A 19,570-nucleotide genomic window follows, 5' to 3' on the forward strand; every position below is an offset into this window, starting at 1 on the left:
GGTTCCAACCTGATGACAAGTAGCCTACATTTGTTTATTCCTTGACAAGTGCTCTTTTTTCTCATGCAAACATAACGTAGGCCTACATGTGTGCACGCCCACTATTTGTTAGAAAAATGCACGGATATATTGGTCACGATAATGTACGTATAAAACTTTGCTTAGCCTAGGTCTCTTAAGAAGTGTGCTTTACTTGACTATGTATTAATGTTAAAATGATTAGCCACGTTCAGCATGTAATGACTAAATGTCCATGCCTCAAGGTTTCAAGTCTCATGAGCGAAAGAGAATCAAGAGAATGGGCTACAGAAGGGAAATGGTTAATACCAGCCTCCCCAAAACATGGGCAGTTCGTTTTCAGTCGCATTTATAATGTATCGAGTGCGTGGGGATTACCGTGAAGCGCTCAAGACAGAGGCTGGGGATGGTCAGGAGATTACTTTGGAGTAAGTCTAAAAAAAGCCGTCGACTGCCGGTTCACAACATTGCGTCAATAGACTTTGCGCACAATGCCAGTACTCCATTGGATACTTCTGCTACTCTTGGGTAAGTTTAGCTTTATTTCAGCCTTTTCCACTTGCAGGTTTTTCCCATCAAGAAACATTGAACCCTTCACTGAAAGAGCGTAAATGCAGGTTATTCCAACGTTTATTTGGAGTCACTGAGATGGATGCTGTGCGGTGATTGTTTCCTTTGAAAAGATTTGAGCGAACGGAAGGCAAAGACTAAAGTTTCAGCTGCTGTCATCCTTTCGAGATCCGTTAAAGATTCAGATAGATAACATGGCATATGGTATGGTCATGTTCATCTCATGGTCATTGCATGTGCGTCTTTCTCTCTGCAGTGGTTTTTGAAAACTTCACTTCGGTGGTTCCTGAAAACCTTTTTTTTTTGTAGTAGGCTAGCTAAATGTTCATCAAACAAAAGCTTTCAGGCACGTCAGCTAAATGCTAACCTGGGCAGGGGGACAGACATTTCACCCACGCACACCAGGCTTGTGCAAAATTCCAGAATTGAATTGAAACTGACTCTTAAATTACAATTCAATTCTTGAATTTCACTTGCATTTCAATTGAGGTAGCAAACAGGAAGCAGAATTGCAATTCGAATTGTGCACAACCCTGACGCACACCCACTTCAGCACCCTTGACATGAAGCTTACCAATATCAAAGAGTGACAAGGATCCATGCTTGATTGAAGTCTTCTCCACATTTTGCATTTGATAAAAGGTGACAGAATATTCTCCTTATTACCATGACAGAATATTCTCCTTATTTTGCATTTTAAAAAGATTTAGCATGACCCACAACCTCAGAGGAGAATACCTGCAAAAATAGCCTATGAGACTCTGAGTGGTATCATTACTTGAATTATAAGGGCTGCTTGCTATTAGCATTACCATAATTAGTTTAAATGATGGAATGGATCCAGAAATGACAGTGATATTCACACAGATATTTTTATATGCTTACAAGATACCTTATAAAATAACAAAAGTAAAGACTTAAGCCAAGACCTCCTGAACCTGTTGCTTTCTAACTGAATAAATGGCATAGAGCAATGCTGCTGTTTCTATTCCCAATAGGCCTGGCCTGTGCCACTCCATCAAGGTCTACTCGGAGAAAAAGAGGACTGCTGGAACTGGCTGGAGTCATCAAATGTAGTACCGGAAGATCAGCCTTGGCCTATATGATGTATGGCTGTTACTGTGGCCTTGGAGGACAAGGATGGCCCAGGGACAAGGCTGACTGGTAAGCTGTCAGCTTTTACATTTCTTTCATTCTGACTGGCACGATACACAAGGCTAAGGTGATGCAGTGTACAAAAAGTATATCACAACCATGCACCATTTCTGTTTGAATTTCCAATTGTTTGTGCCTTTCAGTTTGTAATTATTGTGATGCAGTTGCGAAGTGTGACTTTTACGAGTTCTGAGTCACAGTATGTGATTTTTTGTGCGGTCTTGTTTTTTTGTGCGGTCTTGTGGTCATTTTTTTTCAGTCTGTCTGTCAGATGTCTGAAAAAAGACCCACCCAGTTCTCCCACGCACAAAATAGGAGCCTCTAGTTGGGTGCCCCTAATGACAGTCACTCGAACCCTCAAACCCATCAAATTTTCAAAACACCATTCATTCTCTTCTGGAGTAATTTGTGCCCCTAAATTCAGTATATTTTTGAACACACTCACTTTTGTGGTTTGTTTTTCCTTCCGTTTCTAAATTAAAAGCTGCAGTATTCACAGAGCATCCGGTCTGAAGAATAAAATAGTGATGTAGTTAAGCTGTAAATACCCCAGCTCCATCTTATCATGACCACATTTGTGTGATGCATTGAGCTGTGTCTGATCCGATTTATTTGCATGATCTAGTTCTGTCGAAAAGAGAAATCATTTCAGCTGTTAAGCAACATCGACAAACAGCCAGATGAGAGAGACTTTGTGTTCCCTTTCTGTTTCAAAGGTGCTGTCATAAACATGACTGCTGCTACGGTGATGCAGAGTTTGCAGGTTGCCAAACGCACACCGACAAGTACCAGTGGACATGTGAAGACAAGGAAGCCGATTGTGGTATGCCCAGTTTGCTCTTTGCACATACTAGCAGGAATTAGATTGTAAATCAACCCCCTGCCCTCTAAATAGGAAACATACACAGGTGTGTCCTCACACCTTGATACCAAAAGTAATGCTACATTTGGTTGAATTGAAAAGCAAACATTTGTCATGGAGACTAAGCTTGTGAGCATTTACTTGTGACTAAATGCTGTGTGTCAGCTTGCCCAAGACGTACTGTAGCAGGCAGTGGTTTCTGAATACAGTACACACATTATACAGAATGAGGGATGGGAGGGAGCCCAGCTCCTATGGGACTGGGGCCAGACAGGGTAGTCTTCAGCCCACACCTTGGTATTTTAAGCATCAGCTTAGGTCAGACATTCAACATCACCAGGGAGCATTTTGGAAGCATCTGCAGCAGCAATGTGTACATTGTGTTTTGTCATGCACCTAGCAGCCCCATATTTACTTCAAGAAGGATTTCCATGGTGTACCTCACACAAACTGTGGCTGCCAGGGATAGTGACTGAGTTATTTTGTCCATCTTCTCACTTATTTTGGTGTGTGTGCTTTATTCCAGATTCTCTGAAGGACAAGTGTGAGAAAATGCTCTGCCGCTGTGACAGGGAAGCAGCTAAGTGTCTGAGAAAAGCGCCTTTCATTAAGAAATACGCTTTTTGGCCAGATTTTCTCTGTGGATGTGTTCACCCAACCTGCAATTTCTACTGATCTATCAGTAGTCTCTCCAGCATGCAACATTCTATAATAGTGCGGAAGTCAAGTTTTTATTCTGTTTTTTTCTATAGCCAAAGCTACTCTTTTTGTACTGTTTATCTATATATTTTGTGATTATTTGTTCAATAAGTACTGTAAAATCTTTGTGGGAATTAAAGGATCACGCACATCTCTCAATGAAACTTTATCTGTGTTTATTCAGAGAGAAGAGTAGGCACATACTGTACTCAGTTCACAGAAGTGGCCAAGTGAGTATAAAGAAATAGGTTAGTGAAAGTGAGTGAAGAACAGTTACAGTAAGTCCAACTGTATTTGACTGAACCTGCATATACCTGCCCCTTAAGTATCAATGTATGCAGTGTAGAGCTTAGATTCTCAGCCCGAGCCCGGGACAGAACGTGCATAGGCTCGGCTAGGGTCAGGCTGGATTTTTGCAGTGCACCCTCATTCAGCAGCATATTGTGTTGACAGAAATGGTATCTCTTTTGTCAAATTTGTTCACCTGAAGGTTGAAAACAACATAAGCTAAACATGACATAACAGGTAAGACTGAGTGATTGTCTGTTACTTTTAAACCACCTTAAAGTTTGACATTTCATAACATTTTGTTACAACTGTAATAGTGTAGTTTGAAAGCACTAGACTAGATGAGAGAAAGAGAGCTTAACAACAACCAAAAGCAAATTATGTTTCCTACCATGGACAGAATGTAGGCCAGTAACAAGCTGGGGAACAATAGGCCCAGTATTGTAGACTAGTAGAGAGTGGATAGATTCTTATCTGGTTCTCATAGACAGATCAAGTAGCTGCAACCACTAAAGTGGAGCTCTGATTTAAGCCACATCTGCAGGTTTCATACTCTTTGGGCTAAGCATAGTACAAGTCAGAGTAGAGGTCCCTAAAGGCACTGGGATAAGGGGTTTAAATGAGCCACCATCTTATAACGATGGGATTCATACATAATTATAGAGACTGAACATGGCTTATTTGCAAATGGCTATATTGAGAGAATGATACTCAGCCACACATTCATTCTAAATGTGTAGAGCACCAGCCCTCTTTGCAATGTTTGTATAGCTGTTTTTCTGGGCACAAAGCTAACCTTTTAAATAAATTGAGGGTGGCACTAGCTAAAGACATTAAGTATAAACATCCCTTATGTTAATTGTTGATTAGTATCAGGAAAATATCCTCTGGACCATGTCAAATCTTTACATACTCTGAGAGAACCCTGGCAAAGTTGATGTTTCTGAGATGCTTAAAGAGTGGGTGGGACTTCCTGTCATTGGCTGAGAAATTTAAAGAGAGAAAGAGAGCATGAGAGAGAAAGAGAAAGGGGGGGGAGAGAGAGAAGCAACTTGAATAAATTCTCTCTCCTCTCCTCTGTTCGATCTGTGACGCTTCTCCTCCACGTCATTCCCGGCATGACTGAGCTGTGAGATCATCACCGTCACATGGGAGCGTGCCACACTCTGTCCCCCTCCTCCTCCTGCTGAGAAACTCTGGCCCCAGGACTCCAGACCTCATTAAGCTGTTTTACACAGAGAGTACCAACAGGTGGTGTCATGCACCCACTTTTGAGAATGTCATGGGGGTTGGTGGAGGTAGAGAGACTGTCAGCGTGATGAATGACACAGTTTTTAACTGCAGTCTTTTAATACACTGACATACTTTTCAAACACACAAACCCATAAAACTCAATTCCCTAACTGTATATCATGGCTTGTCTCTTCACCAAAACCCAAATTGTAACCAAATAAACAACACAGTCAGTGCTGCTGAAATGGACACATGTATATCTCATTGACATTGGTACAACATTCATAGTTTTTAGCAATTCTCTATGGCGGACCAATGGCCAGTCGAGGTACACAAGGTCACTGGCAGTGCCGTCAGATCAGTTAACAGGACAGGAGCAGGACTTCGGTCCATCCCTGAGTCTCTGTGGCCTCACATGGGATTCTAGTGCGCCATGAGTGGGCAGCAGCGGCAGCGCCATCACGTCCCCCTGGGGGAGAGAGAGGAGTCAGTTGGAGAGCTGAAGCCCGGCGCGGCGCGGCACTGTGCTGGGACACGAGTATTTGGGGCATGCTCCACAAACACTCGGCCGCTTGTGTCCGGCCGTCACAGGCTAATGAGTGAAGAAGTTATGAAAGTCATATGCTGCTGCAGTCACATGGGCCAGAGCACAGAGAGGGGGTTGAATGCTTCTCATTTTCGTGTTGGCATGTTTACCTCCTTTGAGAAATCTGTTTGTGTGTGTGTGTATTTCCCCTTACCATTCCCCTATACAGATTTATAAAAAACAATGATGTACTTTGGTTGAGCTTATCTGCCTTCTGTGCCCCTGGATCATACACAGCATACTGGGTATTTGTCTGTTGTTTATCATGATATATTTCTTTTTCAAACAACATTTATTAGTTTCAATAATAGGAGTTCTTTGTATTACTTGGAGGAATGAACTTCCAAACAATAAAAAAGCTTCGGACTTTATTACCCCATATACACCGAGACTATAGATTATATATATTAAAATGCACACCGAAATGTGACCATGAAGATCAAATAGTTAATGAGAAGCCTTAATGGTGCAGTAGAGACATGGAGATGAGACTACCATTCACTTCTGTTCAGTAAGCGGTGTGTAATTTAGAGCTTGTGTGTAATTTTGAGCTTCATAATGGCAAGGCATATAATTAGTTTCAGAGTACTTTATGTGCTGTGCTCCCAACAGATTTACAAGATGTGATTGTGGAGAGAGGCTTCAGTGAGAAGGGTATTTAGAAAGCATTTGCATGCTAAAGGTGCAGAAGGGTATTTAGAGAGCATTTTCCACGCTAAGGTGCAGAAGGGTATTTAGAGAGCATTTACCATGCTAAAGGTGCAGAAGGGTATTTAGAGAGCATTTACATGCTAAAGGTGCAGAAGACCCTACAGGTAGACATTTGCTATATACATCACCCCCCCCCCTCCCCATCTCCTTCTTGAAGGTAATTAGTCAGAATAGGTCTACTTTAATTTACTTTATTAACAACATGACAACATGCAAAGACTCAAATCAAAACAAAATCACAAAACAAAAATATGGTACATGCTCCTTTATTCCACTGTGGTAAGTTTAAGGTTTAATACAGTGATGCATTTCATGTCAGTACTCAGGAATAGAAATCAACAAGACAAACTCGTTTAACTCAAGAATCCAAGAGCTGAAATCCTCTGGGGTCTGGAAACAGTGTTCTGCACTCTGTGTTGCCACTTAACACGCAGTGCCAGGAAAGATGGTGCATGAGTGCCAAGGCCTGCTTCACTTTGAGCTGAAGACTTCTTTGTGGAAAAAGCCGTATTGCATCACCCCACCTGTGGTCTCATGACCCAACTTAAGTTCACTGGAAACACACCGGTTCTCATGTGCTCCCATATGGCGTACATCGACATGGCTTTTTTTCGGGACACAGTCCTTCTGTGATGACCAAAAAATCCCTGCAAAGCAAGCTCAGCACATTGTGTATAAGTGCCCGGTTATCACATAGCATTTCCTCTCAGGCTATTCATCTGTACATATCTTACTTATGACTGAGATGGCAGTGGTGAAAAGGGGACTTGTTGTCACTGACATTTTAAGGCCTGGAGTGTTGCTGCCCGTGTCTGCCCACTGAGCCATGCCTTAAATGTCTCCGTTATTGAATTAGTTAGGGTGCATTTATTCAACAGACTCATGCATTTCCTGAAAAGCATATTTTCATGTGACAGTCATGGGAGAGAATAATGCCCTAAACGCAACAGGATGGCTAGTATGCTAATCATTCATGTGTCTGCATTTCAGTTTCAAAACATAATCACATTATGGTAACAGTGTATGATGAATGTATGCTCAGTCATTGTAGACATGCTAAAATGCACACCATTCAACAAGAGCTATCTCTGGTTTAGCCATGGCATTCTTGAAACAAGCTTCCAGTCAGCCTTCAACATCCATGGGAAGAGTGCAATAACAATTTATCTCTTGCCAATAAATTCTGGTCATGTGCAATGCATGAAGTCTCATGTTAGGTAAAATGTGCATTTTTTTTACAACATCGAGGTGAGAAGTCTAGACTTGCAGGAAGTTGCAAAATAACTGCAGGTACTTTTTCAGCCATGCATGTCTTCACTTGTTTTGTGAGATTTAATTGAAATGCAATACAACATTATCCAATCATTATCTGTGGATTTATGAGTGAGGCGGCATGGACACATAATACCATGTTCGGATTCAAAAGGATAACGCACAGCTAAGAAGTTGTGGGTTTGGACGTACGAAAGTTTTATGCTTAAAAGCCTAAATACTAACCACCATTCTGTATCTTGAGTGAGCAGTGTCTAGAGGACATGCATATTCTGTTTAAAGCCCACAGGCATCCACTGCCTGCACTTTGCCTCACTTATTTCACACACATCTTGTCCTTAAGCCCTCACCTTACACACAGGACCCACAAATCCATTTGGCAGAGCTAAAACACAGAACTGAAGTCTTCAGAAATCAAAGCCATGTGCCGTGGCTTCCGTTCTCATTTCCTTTGATAAGAGCAGCAGACACAGCATCTTCGCGAGCACATAAAGGAACCTTAGGGACGGCCAATGCCGGGATCATCACATAAAAGCCTCCATAACCTGCGAGGCGTGCATACATGTTACGTTTGTAGCTGTGCAAGCACGCTCATGTAGAGTAACCTGCTCAGAGGGGGGCAACACATCTCATGCATTTTGGATCACAAGGTGTTGACAATGCAGGAATAAAATTATAAAGTAAGACGGGCACTAGTGTTTGTGCTTTGTTAAGCACTTTTTTCACAGAATTGACATCCGCCCGATTAGTTTGGCTGTGAGAGTGCTTCATGTGGTTTTGGTTAGGAGAGAGGAGCTGGACTTCTTTGACAAAGGGACGTGTTTCGACTCAGCTTGATGTTTGCCTCTCTTTACCCTTCCACTCTACTGCTTGCTTTTGATCTTATTGGAACCCGTTTTGGGATGGTCATGCTTTGCACTTCCCCTGAGCAGAAGAATCAGAGGAATGCTGACTAATGGTTGCAATGAGGGACGGGGCCATTGAAAAACAACTGAAGCACGGGCCATAAAAGCCAAGTCTTCCACATGCAATGGTCCATGTCAGTTGGATAAATCAGCATATTTTTTCACAATGCTTGATCTCTCAGGGGTCAGTGGTAGACAGAGGGGGAGCTTAAGCTTTTTAAAGTATCTCACTACTTAACAATGTGGCATGGACAGTTTTTTTCTTATTTAAAATTACATTTACAGCCAGCCTGCTAGCAATGTGAATGGAAGAACAGAAATAGCTTGCTCTCTTCCTAAACTGGGTTCAGTGTGGTATTGATAAGGTAGTTTGGCATTGGGAATTTTGATGGTGTAATCCACATTCTGTGCTTCAACAAAGAGGCTTAAAAACATTTAAAAAAAACCTGTTTCTCTAGTTCAGGATATTCTTGCAAGTGGCTTCTTTTGCCTAACTGTCCCTGTCTTGCTTTAAAGGATGCAACTCTATTCTTTTTCTTTGAACAGACATTTCATATTTCATCAGTGAGAAACACAAGGAGAGGGTTTGTGAGAACTCTGTTTGGGGAGCCATTAACGTGAAGCCCAGGAAGCGAGGGGATGGATGCCAGTCTTCTGAATCACTGGGACTTGTTTCCACTGAATGATAGAGGACCAATAAGCCCAGCCGACAGCCAGAATCTTGGCTTACCCAGCCCAGTGCACATTTCCACCTCCCCTCCTCTTTTGGGCTAGTCCTTAAAAAATGGGTATGAACACAAGAGCTCGGATTCTAATTGTAATATCCCATTGTTTTTCTACGACAATCTCAAAACACAAATATAATAATAATCATAATCTTCCAATTAACTTTTGGAAAGCAATTGATTTTTACTTGTAGTATCAATAACATTCACATTTATATATAGTAAGCAAAATGTTACAATAACTCCAAATGCCATGGCATAGACCTTCCATGATAAAAACTTATCTCAACCAAATATGCATACTTAAATATCTCAAGCATCAATTTGAAGTGTTACAATTTAAGAACCTGCATACTTAAGAACATACATAGTTCTATTCAACTAACTTAACTAACTAAATTGTCATTTCTTTCTTTCTTTCATTTCTCTCTTTCTGTAATTTTATATTAGAGTGAATATTAATGCTGTCTCCATGCACCCCCCCCCCCCACCCACACCCCTGGCTGTGCTCAAGTCATGATGCTGTTAATTGGGTTTTTCTGCCACAAGATCTTAGACAACCTTTAATTACTTTGTTACTTTGTAGAAATTGTTGGTATTACCAAGAATGCAGTTCCATTTTGTACTGGATACAACCATTTCATATTCACTGAACAAAATCTATGTGCTCCAAGGAAGTTGGAATAATCACATCATGAATCAAATACTTAAATCATTGTGGAAGGTAAGGAGAGTCTTTAACACTTATTTACCACTGACATTTGAACACATATTCATAACTAAGTTACATTTACATAACGAATATGTGGTATTTAACATGTTTTGATAATAAGTATTACAAACTGAGTGTGAGTAAGTAGACTACCTAAACATCTTACCTATCCATTGTGATAACCTATTATTACATTTATATGTGCCTATTATATGCAGTGCCTTTACGTGCACTAATAAAAGCCACCATCCATCGTGTTACTGAAACCCATCATCAACATTATTCTTTTTCTCTTATAGATCTTTCTGCAAAATCTTACAGGAATACCTTTCTGGTGTCATCACATTAAATGATCAATGATTTCAAACACACATGAGCTTATCTCTGATTAAATCCACTTTTAGGTTAAAGCATGAATAAGATATAGGATAGACAAGTTATATTGTGAGTGCAAACTTCAATTTCAGACTACGTCAGAACAAAACATTGGCTTTGTGTTTAGAGCACTGTAAAAGCAAGGACACTATCACTTATGCGCATCACGTTGTCTTCAGTTCACGGGGTTCTGTCGAAGCTCTAAATATAACCACCGAGGGAGAAAGGGGAAATCTATCCCTCTCTAGCCCGGTGCGAGGGCAAGCTTGTCATGTGAGATTTTTCAATATACTTCACCCTGCCAGTCGACCCTCCCCACCACCACCACAACCACCACCCCCCCCCACCAGCCCCCTGCACACTCCCACTCTATTTCTCCCAGAACAGAGCAGCCACTGCGCTTCTATGATTCCACCAGAATGTGTCGAGTCAAAAGAGCAGAGACCTGGACAGCAGAGTCAGCTGTGTGAAGCAGATGGGAGAAGTGAACAGCCCATCTCACTGATCGAGAATGCATCGTTTATCATTTCAAAATGCGTCATCTTCGTTTGACATGATGACCACAGCACACTGTGCCCTGTGGACTGCTGGGACACATAACAGCAGAGCCTGCACAAGGCCACTGATATGGCATGACCATGGTGCTCAGAGTGACAGGATGTGGAATGCAACAGAGGCTTTTATCAGGGGCTCGTCTAAGAGCATTTCTGAAGTTACGCTCCACATACATTGACAACCGTGACAGACTTAATGCCTATCAAACTTTTGAACACACAATGATGAAGGAAAATATTCCTTTTTACTAAAGGTATGAAAAGCGAGGGGGGAAAAAATGGCAAAGCTAATGGACTAGAGAACAAAAACATGCATAGGTCTTGTAGACTTTTGGTCAAGACCTTACTACTTACAATAATACAAAAAAATATTTATATTTTAGTCTTAATCATGAGTCATGAGAAAGGTCAGACTAGCCCAGACTACTAGTTGGTTTACAGTCAAGAAGGAAAACTATAAGAACAGGCAATATGTAAGGGATAATGTATAGAACGCCGGTCATTATTGGGAAAATAAGTCCCGACAGGGCAAACCGGACCCTGACGTGCAGCGCCCTGAAGGGACTTATTTTCCCAATAATGACCGGTGTTCTATACATTATCCCGATTATTACACGGCTACTTGCCAAAACGAAATAATAAACTCCCCACGATATGACTTTAGCCTACAAAGCCTAGCCTATTTGTTACCGTTCATCGTGGCATTTGCTGAAACAAATAGTTCGCAACAACACACGCTGAACTTGAATCAAACATTTTTTAGAACACAGCTGATCAACCGTCTGCTTTCACTTTTGAATGAAGTTCCATTCCTTGCATAGTGATATGAAATACCGGAATTAGAAGCACAAATTCCGTTGCCATTGACACCGGTCATTATTTTTTATCAGAGGTCCTTTCTCAAGAAATAATGACCACTAGAACTTTGGGAAATCCTATTCAAGTCAATAGAGCGTTCTACTTGCCTTGTGAAGAGCCGTGTAATAACAATGTATATGTTATAATTTGATTTGATAAAATCTTATATCCTATATTATCAATCTTGAAACATTTTCCTTAGTGTTGCTGTTTGTACAGTTACATCTTACATGCAGGTTTCTCAAATTACAGTAAATTACAAGCTCTAAACAACCAAACTGCAATTTCAACGGATCTAAGCTGGTAAGAGATGAGATGTTTTGAGTAAAACTCCTTCTGTAAACCTAAAGTAAATACATTTGGTTACACTTTACTTGACAGTGTCGACATAAGAGTGACATGATACTGTCATGAACGTGTCATAAACATGTCATAAACGTTTATGAAATAACGCTTCTGTCATTAAGTGACATTCAGTTTTTGTCATAACAAGTTAGGGTTAGGATTAGGGTTAGGTTTAGGGTTAGGCTAGGGTTTAGAATTATGGTTAGGGTTAGGGTTGGGGTTAGGATTAGGGTTAGGTTTCATGTGTCATGAAAGTGTCATGTGTGACAGTGTCATGTCACTCTTATGTCGATACTGTCAAGTAAAGTGTTACCATACATTTTTAAATCAAATGATCTTACTCTATTGCTACTCACTGTGCAACAAATGTCTCTGATCAGAAACATTTCCTTAGAGACAAATACCTGACATCTAATCATTTACATCATCTTCTGGGGCCATTTCTTCAAGTGAGCCAGGAGGTGGGGAATGGCCTCCTATATCAAGAGATCTCATTTCTGAGATCTCAATTATCAGCTCTTCATCTGCAGGCTTTCTCTAACATGAGTTAACTCAATGCACCAGCACCCTATGACGCGCACAGCCTCTGAGGTTGGACATGATTCAAAGAAAATTAACATCCACAATTAACATCCACTGAGGTGTCACTTTATGCCAAAATACAGAGTTTAAAAACATAAAATAACTGAAGAGTGTTTGACTGTGTGTTCATAAGAGAGAGTGTGTGTGGATGTGGGTGAGGGAATGCATGCATAAAGTGAGTGTTTGTGCTTGCTTATTCCAACATGTGCAGATCTGTGTTAGTGTGTGTGATGGCATGCTTTTCTCTCTCACACCCTGAGACTGTTGTATCTGGCTGTCTGACATCCTGGAGAGAGGCCAGCTCACATTATTAAACAGTAAACGGCTGCCACACAGCCACAGAGCACAGCCTCCCTTGACTTATCTCAACATGATACTTCAACATATGAAAGACTGTGTGTGCATATGATTTGAGTGAGAGAGACACAAACAGAGAGAGAATGAGAGAGAGAGAGAGAGAGAAAGACAGAGTATGTGTGTGTGTGTGTTTGAGTAGTGTGTATCAGTTTCTATAATCAGTAACACTCACGACTACGATTTAATATTTCCTAAACTGTCACTGAGAAGGAAATGGAAAAGTCTAATGAAGCGTGCATGTAACATGCAGTTTATGCCGGCTCATATTTTCTTTTTTATCTCTCACAAATGTCCAAAGCTCAAAATTTCAATTTCTTTTGCTGAACTGAGGAGGAGGAAAGATGTGCTAGAATGAGAAGTGTGACTCTTGTGCCTGAGGATTACGGACTATCGGACACGTTCTCTAGAACTGCCGTCGGAACCATAAAAGAGGAGCTACAGATGCACGTGGGCAGTCGAGCCTAACTCTGTTGAAACAGGAATCTGAACGCGGGTTGTGACAATTCAAACCATTTCATGCAACAATGTTAATGCAGACTGCCAGTGCAGCGTGCAGGCCTCTGCAGGGCATTCTTAACCCCTGATTCAGGAGTTCACAACAGACTCCGACTCCTCTCACCAAAACCACTCATCTAACAGCTCAAAAACTTCTCTCTCCATGTCCTTGGTTTTTTTTATCCCTTGATAACACATTTCAAACTCATTAAAGGGATTAATACCCCTCAAACAACTATTTTCCATGATTTGAGGGGAGGGGCGTTAACAATGCTTCCTTTCACAAAAGTGGAATATAGGGAAAGATGTCATATGATGCTGTTGTAAATGGTTAGATCCATGAAGCACAAAATGGTTTGCTTGTTCCATTCCTTGGGCATCAAAGTCCCTCAAAGGCAGAATGTGAACAAAGACTCCTGCCCATTTCTCTATACCCACACCAACATCTGAATAACCACTAAGAGCACATCGCCTCATCAAGGAAAAATATTGGATCTACTGCATTCTAAGTATGAAAAACATGTCATGGCCATTGGCCTTTGCAAACTACATACTGTAGGATATGGGTATCGTTTTCACAACTGTACATCTCTGTCAGGTCTTTAATGAGGCACACATCCCAGCTGCAATCATATGGGGTGAGTCCTCGGAGCCCGTCCACGTTTAGGTAAGCGGGGTGTCAATAATGACTTTCCCAGATGAAATGCCCCCACCCCCTCTCTCTCTCCTGTGACAGGACCCCAACACAGCCTAAAGCAGTTGGCACAGCTGGTCAGCCCAATCTCACAACACTCAAACCTCGCCACGGTGACACTGCATATTGGTTACATATCGACAGTCAAATGGATTTACATACCCGCTAAGAACATACAGTTTCTAACCAGATTAATGCTACAAATGAACCTGATGAACTTCAAAATTGCTTAACTTCTCAATTATCACTTGTCATTTGTCACAACAATCTCATTATGGTTACAGAATCGCTTTTTATAGCCAGGAAGCTGTTGCCATAGCTGGAGTTGATTCGGTTACTTGATCTTTCAGAGCTATATTTGGCATTACAATGCATGTGCTTGGCATGATAAAACTAAAAGTCTGGACATACAAGATGGAGCTTTATCTCTTAATGGTCCTCTTCTTTACAGGTGTCCAGTAAATCATCTGGACGATTAATTAATATGGCGTCAACTGGCCTGTTTCTATAATAATAACTGTATTACATGACGCTTTATTAATTATGCATATCATTCCTAATAGGACTGTCTTGAACTCCAAACAAGATTTACTGTAGCCAAGTACTTTACCCAAGCAGAAAAGGCCTTACTCAAATTAGAATGTTTCCCTTTCTAAAGTTTTCTTGGATGGCAAGCTTGGTAATATTTCACGTAACTGAAATCTATTGTAAAAGGGTTGTAACAATGGTTTATAGGATATGATATATAAAAAAAAAAAACACTACAAATCGCACTCATGACCCACTACAAAGAATAATCCCAGATGTCTTCTCAGTATTCATTTTCATCTATTCTGTCGTACATTAATGATGTGGTTGTAAAATGGATCTCCTAACGAGGGACGAAGTGTTAAGTGCTTGTGTTGTTTCTAGATGTGTCTTTAGATGAGGACTCATCTACTGCAAATCAATTGTGCCTATGGCTACAAATAAAGTAACCTGAACCAGTAGGCAAATATAGAGACAAACCCTTCTATGTGGTAGGAACTCTCATTTGACCACGTCACGGTGGAGAATTCAGTCTGTGGACACACAGACCTTGAGGAATGTAGGGAAAATAATAATAAAAAAAACATTTTAGATATTTACATCCAGTTGTCATTGACTATGTGTAATAAGCAATATCTCTATGATAAGATAAATGAATTAAACCTGGCACTACACACCATCCTCAGGAAGGAAGATGCAGCAAAAAGACAAATGTGGCACATTTGTTGGTGTAGCCATATACTCTCTATGCTGGTGAAGAAGAGAAACACTGACATGGAAGGTAGGATATTTCAGCATATGACAGCAGTAGACTGCATGGCAAACCTACAGTATATGCCTTGTTCGCTCACAAGTGGGTGTAATAATCTGCTACCCATGCAAAACAATGATAATGACCATAAGAACGACGACCCCCATGCGATCATTCCAACAAATCCAGCCCACTGTGAGTCTGACACTCCTGGTGTAGGGCAATCCCCTGAAAGAGTTAATATACTCTTAAAGTGATCACATGGGGACACACCAAATGCTCTGGGCCTTCCGTCAGATGCTCTTAAACAGTGGACTGATACATGGGCACACAAGGCATTAAGGAGCCTCCCTGCAAGAAGCCTTAGCCTAGTGAAAAACAACATAATTGAGCACAGAAGGTGATGGGATGGATGCAAACAGCACTGATTTGTGTGGACTCTGCTCCAAAGGCCACTCAAGTCCTTTAGCGGTGCGTTTGCTATGAGGGAGTGCAACTGAGACTTTCATCAGTCACAAGTCATCAGCATGTTAAGACTGATTTGTGTCAAGAGCCAAATTCTGGCTTTTTCTCCAAACCCAAAATGGAAACCTTTTTGACTTTGCGATGATACACTCTTAAAATGAATGTGTTGAAAACAACACAACTTGAGTTATTTTTAATACATCTCTGTGTCTTGATAGGGACAACACTGTTTGTTTTAAGAGTAGGCCTACTCCAATTTTTTGGTTACTGCCCTTAAGCTTATTTACACGTGTGAATCATACATGTCCCATGTGTCAATAAATGACTTGTCCTTTCTTAATAGATAATATAGTTTTCCGATTTTTTGATAGATAGATTTACATTTTTTGGTATTGTGAGGTCACTGGAAATTAATTAGCGTCTTGTACAGCACTAAAATACATAATTGCCTTTGGACTGCAGTGATAAAACACAGTAAGTCCTAATCATCATTAAATTAAAGTAGCCAAATGCTAACAAGTGACAAGTGAAACAAAATACAGTAGCCTATATGGCCAGCCATCTTTCCTTTTGTTGCAGATCATGTCACATTTAACATAGGCTAGCAGCCATTTGCTAAAGCAAGACATGTTCTTTGAGACTTTTGGGACATGGGACATTCAAATACATAAATCATAGCCTACAGTGAGCAATGTAGCCTATCGCTATGCCCTTTACCTGAAAGGAGATCAGTGCAAGAGCAATGAGGATTTTTAGGGGCATTATGATGGTGAAACTGAAACACAAGTGCCCCCAAAAGCCCCTCATTCTCCCTGCGGCATAAGACTTGCAGGTAACTTTAAGTTGAAATGAAAAAAAAAAAAAAAAGAAAAAAAAAAAAAACCTTTTCTAAGCTTAAAACGGTGGTGGTTTTGGTGGTAAATCGTGAATGACATCTGTTTCATTTGATATTGCCTATCAAGAAGATATGGCGAATGCCAGAAGCGGGACTTTGCGGGCCAGTTGGATAGGAGTCAAAACTCATCTCGCCCCCAAAACCCCGCATCTTACATCACAGTATAGGCTAGAGATAACAAAAAAGGTTATCATGAGTGATAGAGCGGGATAAAAAAAATGCTGACAACATTTATAGACGCATAATTAAATTAGGCCTATTAGACAAACAGCTGCAAAAAAGTTTAACTTCTATAGGTGAATTACAACAGGTTGGCTAGAATGCATATAAGAAATATAGGAACTCCTGGCTTGACATTCCAGCCTACTTGACCAATCTGGTAGCCAGGTCTTTGCGTCCTTATGGCAAGCGACACAGAGCCGCATAAATTATTTTAGCAATAGCTGGTCCGGAACAATAGTCACATAATGCTATAGGAAGTCCTTCACGAATACCTCCAATAACAAAAGGTTTATTTATTATCAAAAAAGCATATCTACAGTAGCCTATGGCTGTCTGATTTGGACGGAGCCCGTTTATTGATTCACTGTTGGGCGTCAGTGGAGTCGAGCCCTAGACAGAATAATTCCCGTGAGAGTTCAGGTAGTCGCTCAGACACAATCTGTCTGCAACAGTCGGAGAGCAACACCCTTGAAAAATATATCCGTTTAAGATGTCAGTTGTCTGAATAACAGCTACACGTTTGGCTCTTGTGTCCTAGAGAAGGATAACATAGGTTGTCTATTAATACAGCCTATATAATAAAATAATCGACCCTAATTCTTTCTACAGAGAGTAATCTAAATCCTATCACACCTGCTTTTGTCGACACGAGACGGATGTCTCCCAAACCGCACCGGTAGACAACAAAAATGCATGTAAAGGTAATCTAATGACACCTTTAAAAACTTACCTCGGTTGTGCCATATCAGCAGCAGACAACAAGGCACACGCGACTGACTGACTGAATTTAATCTGTTGTTGTATCTTTAAGTATACGTGCTCCTGGCAGTGAGATCACCAGTGTCTGGCACAACTGACTCCCTGCATGTTAAATTCCCAGAGCCTGCGCCTGAAACATTGCTTCATGGTCACGCCACGAGGTAAGAAGAGGCCGTAAAGGGGGAGATCCGATTTCAAAAACAGTAACTACTGCGACAGCTATAGCCTAATTCAATTTAGGCACAAAGTTAATTTCGAGACGGTAACAAGGGTGGCTGTTTAGCATTTTTGAAGACGCATTCTTGTATTCTGATCTGGAGCTGTGAGCATTTCAAGCCACGCACTTACACTTAGCCTAGACGCATTCACATTCGCTGGGTTTTAGAAAGGAGAAAAGTTTGTCTATGAAGTAGGCTAGGACAATTTTGTAATTTCTATTTTACTGGAAATAACAAATTCCAAATATAGAAACGAAAATGAATGTTCGTAGAAACTCATATAACTGGCGTGTAGCCTATGCTTGCTCTAGCTTCACACCGCTTATATCCAACATCATGTAGAGTGGACCAGCAGTGAACTACACAGGCATAGCCTAAATAGCGTCTTGACAGAAAAAAAAGTCACAAAATACACTGTGGCTCACCTCATTTATGAAAAGGACAGGACAGCTCTTTGTCTTACATATTAGGCCTTTGTCCTGGTAGCTAGCTACAATGTTCAGAAAAGCCTTCACCGTCTCTTTAAATCTTTTTCTGTATACATGTGTTTCCTGTGCTGTATTTGTGTAGCCTAACGCAAATAATGCTCATAAATTGAGATACACCTGACAAGAAGGCGTCTCTTATTTTGTTGCATTTGCTGCCCCCTGTCGGATCTCAAGTGTTATGTCTACCTGTAGCTAAATCCACTAGATTTGCTGGCCCCGAATGTTTTCTTAGGGTTCAAACAAGTTATTCATGTTTAAAATGAGCACTTAAGTCTTGTTGTCGTCATGTGAACTCACAATGTAGGCTATCCTAACAACCATTGACATGTTGGCCTACACACCGTTTTGGCCTAGACTAGAGCAAGTTGAGTGTTTGTTTTAAAATAGGCTTAGAATCAGTGAAGCTAAATCTGCCGATTATGTCGGCCACATACGTTCTGATAACCAGGCTACACTTGCCTGTGTGGTTTACAAGTGTGCCCAACGACTTTGCATAGATGGTTGAATTTTATCGAGAGAAAAGGCACGGACGGGGTTCGAACCCGCGATCTTCGGTTTACGAGACCGACGCCTTACCACTTGGCCACCGCGCCTGCGCCATTCAAAAAGTATATGCAGATATATAGTGGCAAAACGACAGCTTCCTATGCCTATTTTATTGTGTCGATTTGTAACGTAGGCAAAACATGCTGCAAAACCTAAAAAGGATAAAGTTCCTATGCACAGCCTTCCAGGTGCTGGTGAGACGCAGTCGTCAATAAATTATAAGGAAAGTGAAGGATCACCGCGCACTGGTGGATTTTCTTTGCTGGTTTATTTTTTAGTGAACTGCTAACTGCTGAATGCTACAAACCCTATTTAAATAACCACGGTCGTCAGTTTGCGATATATAAACGCACCGTTTAAAGTAGCCTATATGTTATAGGCCTAATCTGCCTTGCGTTGACCTCAGATAACGTCAAGGCTTGGTAGTTCAAAGACACGTTAGGTTACTTTGCCTTTAATCTGCACGTAGTTTCTGCATAGAAATCATTACGAGCTAACCTAATGTTTCGCGATATACTAACTAACAAAACAGGTACATTTTAAATAACATACAAAATAATTATAGCCTAATTCTTGACATTTTGGTGGCATAGACCGCATCATCCAATGTTCTACGCAATTTGTGAAGTTGACATTCACAGTCATTAAAATATTGGCTTCACCACGTGGGGGTGGTGTTGTTCTCTTACCGAGAGCTACAAC

General features: G+C 40.9%; 1 protein-coding gene, 1 long non-coding RNA gene and 1 other non-coding gene across 3 annotated transcripts; 1 reads left to right on the top strand and 2 right to left on the bottom strand.

Moving 5' to 3' along the window:
• The first annotated feature begins 44 nt into the window (after nucleotides 1–44).
• pla2g10 (phospholipase A2 group X) lies at nucleotides 45–3,448 on the top strand. Its single transcript, XM_042086215.1, has 4 exons — nucleotides 45–546; nucleotides 1,587–1,752; nucleotides 2,460–2,566; nucleotides 3,132–3,448. The coding sequence occupies exons 1-4, from the start codon at nucleotides 510–512 to the stop codon at nucleotides 3,278–3,280; spliced, it is 459 nt and encodes a 152-aa protein (XP_041942149.1). The 5' UTR covers nucleotides 45–509; the 3' UTR covers nucleotides 3,281–3,448.
• Nucleotides 3,449–4,923: 1,475 nt separating this feature from the next.
• On the bottom strand, nucleotides 4,924–17,673 carry LOC121704872. Its single transcript, XR_006030674.1, has 2 exons — nucleotides 17,588–17,673; nucleotides 4,924–5,294 (listed from the first exon to the last, which is right to left on the bottom strand). It is a non-coding gene; the product is annotated as an uncharacterized LOC121704872 (long non-coding RNA).
• Nucleotides 17,674–18,843: 1,170 nt separating this feature from the next.
• trnat-cgu lies at nucleotides 18,844–18,915 on the bottom strand. The gene has a single exon. It is a non-coding gene; the product is annotated as a tRNA-Thr (tRNA).
• Between the last annotated feature and the right edge of the window lie 655 nt (nucleotides 18,916–19,570).

This window comes from Alosa sapidissima, chromosome 3 (assembly GCF_018492685.1).
Source record: "Alosa sapidissima isolate fAloSap1 chromosome 3, fAloSap1.pri, whole genome shotgun sequence".
Classification (NCBI taxonomy): Eukaryota; Metazoa; Chordata; class Actinopteri; order Clupeiformes; family Clupeidae; genus Alosa; species Alosa sapidissima.